General features: G+C 47.3%; 1 protein-coding gene across 4 annotated transcripts in view; it reads left to right on the top strand.

The window, feature by feature from the left end:
• LOC123145150 (histone acetyltransferase MCC1) overlaps window positions 1-10,695 on the top strand; it is a 12,331-nt gene continuing 1,636 nt past the window's right edge. For 2 of the 4 annotated variants that reach the window (XM_044564483.1, XM_044564482.1), the window contains exons 1-4: window positions 7-322; window positions 467-611; window positions 693-792; window positions 875-1,103. In XM_044564483.1, coding sequence (XP_044420418.1) covers window positions 216-322; window positions 467-611; window positions 693-792; window positions 875-1,103 — 581 coding nt within the window. In that variant the 5' untranslated portion in view covers window positions 7-215. Of the gene's footprint in view, window positions 323-466; window positions 612-692; window positions 793-874; window positions 1,104-1,706; window positions 1,779-10,695 lie in introns of all 4 variants that reach the window. The other 2 variants (XM_044564480.1, XM_044564481.1) reach the window with 2 other exon arrangements.

The raw sequence follows: 10,695 nt of genomic DNA, 5'->3' as shown, positions 1-10,695 counted from the left end.
CCTTTCCTCGCGATCGACCCCTAGCGGCGCGCCGCGCCGCGTCCTCCCCCTCTTTCCTCGCGCCGCGGCTCACCGAACCCGCTGCGATTCGCCGTGGCGAGCTCGACGCGAGCCGACGCGGCGGCACTCCTGGACGCCAGGGAGCCTTTCCCCCCTGCACCACCCGCACCCCTGGCGAATAACCTGGTGGGTACTCGTCGTGATCGGAGCTTCTCATGTTGGACCCAAGATCCGAAATCTACCCCACCATAGAGTATCGCCCCATCCAGCCCTCCGACCTCGAGGTTCTTGAGAAGATTCATCTCTCGCTGTTCCCTATAAGGTAACTGCACAAGTGGATGCTTCTACGATGTTCTTGCTTGCACTGTTATTACATCTCTTGCAGGTATACTAATAGAATTTGTTGCGGCCTATCGACGATTTCCCCACTAGTTGTCCATTTAAGACAATTCGTTCTTTGCTCTAGGTACGAGAGGGAGTTCTTCTTGAACGTTGTCAATGGTAATGGTGTCATTTCGTGGGGTGCTGTGGACACTAGCAGATCGGATGAAGGCAGGGATGAGCTGATAGGCTTTGTGACCACGAGGATGATTGCAGCAAAAGATAGCGAGGTACAAACAATACGTAGGATCTCCTGAAAAATCCTTGGTCTTACTAGTGAGCTCAGTGGAGCTAATTGTTTGAATTTGCAGATCGAGGATTTATTTAGATACAACAACTCGCACAAAGATCTAACACTTCTTTATATCCTGACGCTTGGTGTAGTGGATAGCTACAGAAACCTCGGCATAGGTTGTTTCCCTGTTTCCTCATCGTAGCTTCACTGTTTGTTAGTGGTGATTCAGTTGATCCTCATACGAATTCGCACTTGCAGCTTCTTCGCTTGTTCGAGAGGTGATTAAACATGCCGCAAGTGTATCAAATTGCAGGGGTGTTTATTTACATGTCATCTCATATAACCAGCCTGCAATTAACTTTTACAAGAAGATGCTATTTAAGCTAGTCAGAAGACTTCCGATGTTCTACTACATAAGAGGGCAGCATTATGACTCATACTTGTTTGTGTATTATGTCAATGGGGGGCGTACGCCTTGTTCACCACTGTAAGTATCCATGTTTGCTTATTCTGGTAAATTTTGCTAGTCCATATTTACTACTTATCCCCGGTCATGTTTTGATTTGATTTTCTATCTGCAAAGCTTAGTTTCTTGTTAGGATAATATGCAAACTTGACTGTCTGTCCCATGAAGTCTCTAGTTTGTTGCGACCAATTGTGTGAACTTTGTAGTGTGCTTTTGTTTTGTTGACAGCTGGTCATCTATTGATTTCTGACCTGATCCTGTCCATGGAACGTACAAACCTGAACTTATCCACATGAGAGAGCCTGTAGGTGTCGTACCTCTTCCAAGGAATTGCCTTTGCAAAATCCAGTGTATCGAGTCCCTATAATTTGGTGTACAATTTTCATTGTTGCATGTTCCATTATAGCATGCACAGTTTTTTTAATGGGTTGCTGCAAGCCTGCAATACGAATTTGATGCTACTATTCTTGTATGTGTACACAACTAAGTTTTTTATACGCTTTGCATCGATCATGTTCAATCTAAAAGAAAACAGCAACACATAAACCTTGTATGTTTGTATCCTAATGTGTCAATGCCTTCTTATTGACGAATGAATGAGGAGATAACCTTAATTCTTTTCAGCTTAAACTCGCATATTGGACTTTTGCCTCCTTCTGCAACTTTTGGTGTTGCCTCTCGTGAATACATTATTAGGTACATCCCAAGTTCTGGGTTATTTGAAGGGAATGAACTCTTGGTAGCCTTCCATTATTATCTTCGGGCATTTCAAATTGGTGGCATGAAACATGACACAAGTCTTGTCAAATACTACCTACTATATAACATGCAACATTACATGTTAAAAAATTAAAACTAGCTAACTATATGGCTTATTTAAGTTCGCACCCAACTCCCAGCAATCTTGTATATCTAAACATGCAAGAATTTTCTTTGGAGAGCACTGTTCGACAATAGTTGCCTAGTTGGTACCTGTTAGCTCTAAGAGGCATCAATTTGGATGCAATTGTTTGAATATAAGGTCCTCAAAACCCTCAACACACAACTGGAGCTTCTTAATAATTAGTTAAAATAAAAACAAGATTCTTGAGTGCATGGTGTTTACATATAATGTTTCAGTTTTAAATTAGTACATGTCATGTCTTGACACCTTAATAGGTGATTGCAACCTTTATCAGTCAGGTGACGGTGACATCTGTCCTTCCTTGCCCCATGTTTTTTTAGAGAAAAGGCGATAGCCCGACTTTATGGATAAAGCCAACCAAGCAGGTCACAACAGCATAAGTTACCACAGTCGCACCAGCAAATAAAGTACGGGTTGCACAGCAACCAAAACAAGCACATACTCGGCACAGAGACCAACAACCTACAGCCTATAGAAGCCAGATAGAAGATCACAGACGCTATGCCAACTACTTCACCGGAGTCTGCACTCTTGGAGATAAGGAAATCGCAGTAGTTCGAACCCGAGAGATCAGCAGCTCTGTAGCGTCGATGTCACAACTTTTAACCAGTGGCTTCCACTTCTGCATCAGATTAAGAGATTTGAAGATAATATCAGCAGGTTTAGAAGGAAAAACATGCTCGATAGTAAATTTGTTCCTAGTTGTCCAGAGCCCAGCTAACAGCAGCAAAACCAAACCAAAACAAACGCTTAATCTGACCAGACAGAGAATTGACTAGCGGCAGAAGCTGCTCAAAAGAAGTAGGAGCCCAACTGACACCCAGCCACGACTGGGTGCAACTCCAAATTAATGCCGCAAAGTCACAATTAAACAAAATATGGCCAGTGTCCTCAGGCCGAGAACAAAGAGAACAAAGAGCCAAAGCCCTGCCATTCCGTTTACGAATCTGGTCGACAGCAGGCAACTTGCACCTAATTGCCTAACAAAGAAAGAGTTTGATCTTCAATGGAATACGAGCTTAAACCTGGAAGAAGAGGAACCAGAGACCAGACGGAGATATAACGGCTTAACTGAGAAATTGCTGGAGGAGGTATGAGGCCAGGTCACTGAATCTGAGGTCCCCAAGAGTGCAAGGAAGATGGCAGCAAGGCGGTGCCAATCTTTCTAACTCTTCAGGAGATAGGGAACGGCGAAAACCCAAATCCCAGTTATTGTTAGCAAGGTAAAAAATAGAGAATAGAACTGGGAAGAGAGAGCATAAAGGACCGTCCCCAAACCACCAATCCAACCAAAAACGCATGGATTTGCCATCGCTGACCACAAATTTCACATGAGCTCAGAAGTCATCGCGCACCTTAATCAAGTCACACCAGAATTGGGAGCCATTCGAAGCAGAAGCAAACGGAGGACTAGATAGGAGAAGCTTCCAGAATACGCCACCACCACTTGATGATCAAGCACTTATTCATAATGGAGGTATTGATAATACCCAGGCCACCATGGCTTTTAGGTCAATAAATGATCTTCCACTTAACCAATCTGTACTTCTCGTTATCAACTGCGTTCCAATAGAAACCACTCCGATGTTTATCAAAACCAGAATGCGTACCCTCCGGTAACCGATAGAAATCTATGAGAAACATTGGCAGGGAAGAGATGCCAGAATTAGTAAGGATAACTTTCCCAGCATTAGTATTGTACCGACCACACCAAGGCATAACCCTATTGCCCACTTTGAGCACCATGGGCGCAAAATCTTATATGATAAGCTTTGAGGACGAGATGGGGATCCAAGATAATTAAAAGGGAAGGTGCCAAGCTTGCAGTTGAGGAGGTTGGAAACCCTCTTTTTTGCCTCCTCAGAAAACGAAGAACCAAAGCTTCACTTTTTGTGGATTTTAAGACCAGAAAGTGCTTCAAAACATAGAAGAAGGAATTTCAGGTTTGCTATACAAAGATCAGAGTTTTCGACAAGCACAATCGTATCGTCAGCGTACTAGAGATGAGAGACACCCGAGGGAATAAGATCATAGATAACAGGGGAAATGTGGCCAGCGGACGAAGCACGACGAATACAGTACAACGTCAGCCACAAAATTGAATAGAAGGGGGGAAATAGGGTCTCTTGTCATAGGCCCCGATTATTGGCAAAAAAGGACTAACGATGCCATTGACAAAAACCGCAGTGTGACCCTAAGAGACCAACTGCATGATACGATGAACATAGGCTCTGTCAAAACCTCTCGACAACAAGACATCCCTCAAAAAAGACCAACAGACACAGTCATAAGCCTTCTCAATGTCAATCTTGAGAATAATAGTGTTCTTCTTCGAATGTAAGTCATGGACAACCTCATGTAAGCTGACAATACCATCCAAAATGAAACATCCCTTAATGAAAGCAGATTGCGTCGGGGAGATCACCTGATGGGCTAGAGGAGAAAGACGCGTGGAAAAACCTTTAGGGGGGGATTTAGCCAAATTATTGATGAGCAATGGGTCTAAACTGGCAGATGGTGTCAGCACCCTTCACTTTGGGAATAAGAGAAAGAATAGCATAGTTGAGACGAGAAATGTCAACCGTGCCTAAGCAAAAGCCCTGAATAATGGCATAAACCAAATGTTTAAGAACATGCCATTTTTTTTAAAGAAGGCAATCGAAAAACCATCAGGAACTGAGGTAGAATTGGAGTTGGATGAGGCCACTACCTCATCGATTTCAAAATCAGACAAAGGAATAAGTAGGCTTTCATTTTCCTCTGGTGAAATCAAGGCAGAAGGAGGCCAAAAGTTAGCTGAGATAGAGAGAGGGAAGGGAGGTTGAGCAACAAGTAAAGAAGAGAAGAAAGAAAAAAAGAGACATAATAAGATTAGTATCAGAAACCACCAAGTCGTTGATAACAAGCTTGACAATCGAGCACCGACGACGTCTTCCATGAGCAATAGCAAAAAAGTACTTATTAAGCACATCACCCTTAAGAATCCAAGAAAGATGTCCACATTGTTGCCAATAAACTTCTTTAGCTTTATGAATAGCAGTTACGGTTAATTCAATTCCATAGAATACCGATGAGACCACCTAGCACTATCCAAACCAACAGAATCAACAATAGCATCCAAAGCTTTAATATTGGCCGGCAAGGAGTTCTTATTCCTACAAGCCTCGGCATCTCTGTTAGCCCCCCAGCCTTTCAGAATTTGACGAAGGTGTTGAGAGAGGAAACACCAATCACCCAAAGGACCAAACGAACGAAAGGTCGACACCAACAGAGAAGAAATTTTAGAAGAGATCAGGGGAGAAAACCCCTTCACCGAGAACCAGGAGGAGTCAAAATGGAATCTAGAGCTTGGACGAATAGAACGAAACTCGGAGTTCAACAAAAGAGGAGTATGATCCGAACCAATATGAGAATCATCAATAAGGGAAGATCAAGGGTAAAGCGAACCCCACCACTAGGAACAGCACCCAACCCACTAGGAACAACACACAAAGGAACACTCGATCCAGAACGCAACGAACCAGCTAGTGATTGGACCAAGTATAACGGGCCCCAACCCATGGCAATTCACGAAGAACTAATTATTGATTGAAGTCATTAAATGAATTAGCACAGGACCAGGAGAAATTGGTGTTATTTTTATTAGCAGGAGAACCCATGAGATTGAAATCACTCCCCACTAGTACATGAAGAGAAGAAGAAATTTTCAAAGAGAGCTCATCCAAAAATACTTGAGAGAAACCATAAACACCAATAGTATCCCATAGACAGTTGAGATCATAGTGACAAAGAACCATACTAGCGAGCGGGAATCAAAGGCAACAAAATCAAAGACATCTAGCTTAGCACCCTATGAGGATCCCACCAGAATGGTTTGAGTCCAGAAGCCACTTCCAAATGAAACGACCGGAGCCACCAATAGAAGAAAGATCAGAAGCAGAGAAAGATGGTTTACTAGTCTCTTGCAAGCAAATAATGTCAATGTTAGAATCACGCACATAGTCACGCAATTGGTTTCGGCGCCCCTAGCCCCAAAACCACGCATATTCAAGAAGAGGATCTTCATTTAAAAGATAAATTTTTAATGTGAAGGCTCGACCTCGACAGGGCCAACAAGGAACCATTTTTCTTCCTACGAGTTTTACCAATCACCCAAGGAAGTAGACGAACCCAGAGCCACCCCAGCCTTTGAAACAGGAATGGAAGAAGGCGAGGGTGGTACGACATTCATAATATCATCAGTCAAAGGTGAGGGAGTAGCCAAAATACACGCTTTGGCCAAAGAAGTTTGCACTAGTTCGTTAGCATGAATAATATACAACACCGAAGATGGATCAGTAGAAGAGCCCAACAAAACACCCGAGTCTAATGCAACCTCAAGGAAATGGGAATCAGGATAATCAGGAAGCACTAATAATTTTGGGGAAGAGATCGGGGTAGTACTTGTTGTGCCTAAGTTCTTCTCGGCAGCACGCCGCTCTGCACGCACCATCATAGATTCCCCCAAATCACGAGCACATGAGCTCTTTTGGGCGGTGGAAACTGGAGTCTTGACCATTGCCGAACGAGAGGAGGGAGTAACAAGCAGCTCAACAACATCCACTTTATCAGCTAATCCCATGTCATTGTCATGGCTGCGGAACAGTCCAATAGCAGATTGCTTTGATGCGCTCGACATCCTACAACACGGAGAGAGAGTATCTTTATAGTTTTCTACGGCCTAGACGCCGGCACAACCACCTCAGGGTCAAAGTTCTCATGATCAGGCGAATCTTCAATCCCAGATAGTGACAATGAAGGAGTACGGGCCGGAAGGTTTGAGCACACGGCAGAAGCCAGAGGACTGGCCCGAGCCCTAGGAACAGAAGGTGCAAGCACCGCACAAGCAGCCACAAAAGCAGGCGCGTCTTTGGTCGCAACATCACGGTGCGCGATTTGGGTACATCAACTGCAACTTAGGCCTAAGAGCATCCCACTCTTGCTTGGAAAACGGCGGACCCGATTCATCTCCATCCATCGAACCTCCATTATTCTGATCTTCATGGGGTGGCGGAGAAGCAGCACGGGGAACTTGAGAAGCAGCCTGGCCCTCCACCCCGACATTGATACGATATACTTTGGAGGCAGGGAACACCTCAATAAAACCACACACACGATAGGAGCCTGGCACCAGATCCGTGACCGAACAGGGCCCCAACTGAGACATGGATTCTTCATCAATAGAGATAGGCTTGCCAATAAGCTCACCACCGAAAGCCATCAGACATGATTTGTTACGCATCACATCAGGAACATCATCTAGGAGAACACATGCATCGACCAAAGTCCCAAGATGATTTAAAGAAACATCAGCAACCTCCTTTACTGAAACCACAAGATGATTTAAAGGTAGAGTAAGCTAGTACCTTTTGACAACATCTTCAGACTTTCTTGCGAAGGGAAGACCACACCAAACTCAGGCCAGGAAATTTGCTGTGGTTGCTAGTCCCAACCCTTAAGCCCCCACTCATGCAATTTATCAGCTATCATCTGAAGACACATTAGCAGACTAGACAGAAATGACAACAACGTCACGGATGGGAGTGGCCACTATTACCTCCAAACCACCATCCATACCCAAAAAACTTCAACTAGGCAACCCAATACCATACTGCTTGACCACTAGCGGCTTAAAACGATTCATGCAACCCATTGTAAGATGCCCTTCCGAACGGTAGATCAAACAAAAAGGAGGAAATTCACATTGGGACTGGAAGTGACCCGGCCTATGACACGCAAAGCAAGTCAAGGTAGGAGGCGCAAAGTTTGAAGAAGAACCACTAACAAGAGCAACTTGTCCAGAAAGAGGAGGGGGTGGGGGAACGAAGCCATCACCAGATCTGCCGGGGCTGTCGCGGATGGAATTTGCAAAATTTGTTCTGCTGGTTAGGATTGAAGTTGTTGTAGCCACGAGCACGAGGATTGGATCTAAACTGCCCCACCCGCGTCGGAACCTTAACCCCCACCAATGGGGTAGGGCGCAGGGCGGGCACCAGCAGCGCGCGACTGGGCCGCGTCGGAGCGAGGAGCCTGCGCACCTGAAGCAACCGCTTCTCATGGAGAGAGCTCGAGGAAGGAGCGTCGCTGGAGGGCCAGAAGGAGCCACGTGCGCCGCATCAATCCTTTCATCCTCCTGCGCCCGCTGCTTGCAGCTCTGTTCTTCTTCGCAAAGCCAAGGTGGCTGCGTGCCCCACACCTCCCGCTCCTTTGCCGCTTGCTCACGCTCAAGCTTCGCCCGCAACTCCGCCTCATGAGCCATCACCAGATCCATCATGCCCATGCTTGTTGTTGGTATTGCTGTTGCCGGAGGAGTCGCGGGACTGGACCATGGCCACAACAACAGCGAAAGATCGGAGGAGGGGTGGAGGAGGAGGGAGGAAGGCGGTCGATCGGGGGGGGGGAATGGATCTGGCCTTGCGAATATCGACACTTGAAGCTGGAAGCCCTAAAGAGAGGTCCGAGCAACCCTTGAGCAGCCATAAGTACCCACAAAATGGATGGACATGCCGAACAGGGGCACAGGCGTCCACATGACCAGAGAAGGCCGCAACCGGCCCAAGCCTAACAGGGAGAGGGGGGAAGTCAGAAGAGAACAAAACAGGTGGAGCGGGCATCGGGCCCCTACTCGGCCCACAATGCTCCCGCGGAGCCCAGACCAGCAGACACCTCGGATTCCCTTAGGGTAACCACGACAGCCTCAGCCGCCATCGCTCGTCACCCCCATTTCCGAAACCGACGGAGCTTCATACGCCATAGAGGAGGAAGAAGAGGGAGATGGCGGAGATCGAGAGGATCTGGGGCAAACACCGAGGAGGCTAGGAGAAGGAGCAAGGGAAAGCAGCTTACGCGCGACGAGAATGAGGTGCCAACTGTGCCCGCGCCGCAAGCCCCCCCTCCCCCAAGCGAACTTGTGGATCTGCCCCGAGGCCACCCGGAGCATGCACCACCCCTGCAGCAGCGGGAACCAGAGATAGATAAGGTCCATTAGCATCCGATCCGCCTCATCAGAACCTGTTGGAAATTGGACCGAGAGGGGAACACGAGGGCGACCAGAAGAGCCAAGATGGGGAAGGAAGAGAAGTAGGAGGAGGGGAGAGGGGAGAGAAGCACAAGCCACGGGGAGTAGAGCATGGAGCCACGGCCACCGACGAGCAAGGAGGGGCCGAGGGCGAGAAGGTCACCGGAGGGAAGGAGGGAGGAGAGGAGAGGAGAGCCATCTCCGGTTCTCTTGCCCCATGGTCAAAGAGGCGGCTACTATCTGTTAGGAAGTATTAGTATAGGTCTAGGAGTCCTTATTAGTCTATATTTACTTTTCTTGCACCTCAAGTCTTTTGTAATATATATATGCCCCTTGGGCCTTCAATAAAGATAAATTGCTTTCCTAACATGGTATTAGAGCCTAGGTTTAGGTCCCCTCCGGCGCCGCAACTCGCCTGACCATGGAGATTTTTTTCCCGGTCTCCTCTGTCTCGATCGAGCGGTGCTCCTCTGTCTCGATCGATCTGCCGCCTGCCGCCTGCTCTCGACATCTTCGCTGCCCCTGCTGACCGGCGCCCCGTCTGGCTCCCTGCATGACGTCTCTGCCGCTGCCCTTGCAGGTTTCCTCCACTGGCGCCCCCTGCAGGAGCTCTCCACCAACTGCTTGGTCCGCTCGCTTTGGTGCGCCGCCACCCTGCAAGTCTTCAATTGCAATGTCTGCCCCAGGCTCGATTCCGCCGATCTGATCCGACTCCAGTAGGTTGACCCAACAGTCCACTCAGTCCGCTGTGTGCACCTCCCGATCCAATCTGATCCCGCTGGCTTCATGAGCGGCTGCAGCTGCACGCCTCCTAGCCCTGCAGGTCAACCCATCTCCGGATCAGGCTGTGGCCCGTGCGGCACCAACCAGCGCAACACACTTTGGCCTCAAGTGCCCTGCACTTGGCCGGCTTCTGATATGCTTGCTCTGGTCTGCTTGTCCTCCCTGAAGGTCAACGCCCCTGGTTGGCTGTGTCTTGGCTTGGCTGCGTTGCTTTGGTTGAGCTTCTGGATAAGATTGACCGCATCTGTTCGGCTGGTTTGATCCTTCGCCTGGGCTTCTTTGTTGTTTTGGCTGCTGGATTAGTTTGTGGCTAATTCGTCTGATTTAAAAAAAAAGTTCAATGTCTTCTGCATACACAATGGCTTTTGCATCTTTGTCTTGTGTATGCTTCCTAGCTTTTATCTCTTCATATATTTTCTGCTGAGTCCACCAAATCCGTTGATATTGTGTTTCTCGTGCCATGCGAGTCCAACATACCTTTGTCCGTCAGCCTTTTTCTCATCCTGTTCCTTTCTATACAACTTTTGTGGCCTACTTGCCCTTGTTGTTTTCTATAGGATTTTCTGGACTCTTTTTGCATTGTTGATCTACGCCCATTGTGCCTCAGCCGCCGTGCTTCTTGCGCCGTCGGTTGTCATGGGTATGATTTTCTGCGCGATGCTTTATTCTCTTGATGTGCCATCTTCTTTGACAACTCATCTTCTCTTGATACTTCTTTTGTATCTCCAAGTGATGCGGTGTCTTCCTCTGTGTCATCTCTTCGTTATCCCCTTTGGCGAGTCGACAGGTTTTGAAGACTCTTCATGCTACGACGACACTCTCAAGACGCGGATTTGGATAATCATTTTTTCCTAGTATTACACTTCTTC

The sequence above is a fragment of the Triticum aestivum genome, chromosome 6D (genome assembly GCF_018294505.1).
Source record: "Triticum aestivum cultivar Chinese Spring chromosome 6D, IWGSC CS RefSeq v2.1, whole genome shotgun sequence".
NCBI classification, from domain to species: domain Eukaryota; kingdom Viridiplantae; phylum Streptophyta; class Magnoliopsida; order Poales; family Poaceae; genus Triticum; species Triticum aestivum.
Note: the sequence above shows the minus strand (reverse complement) of the source record. Positions and strands in the feature narration are given on the sequence as shown.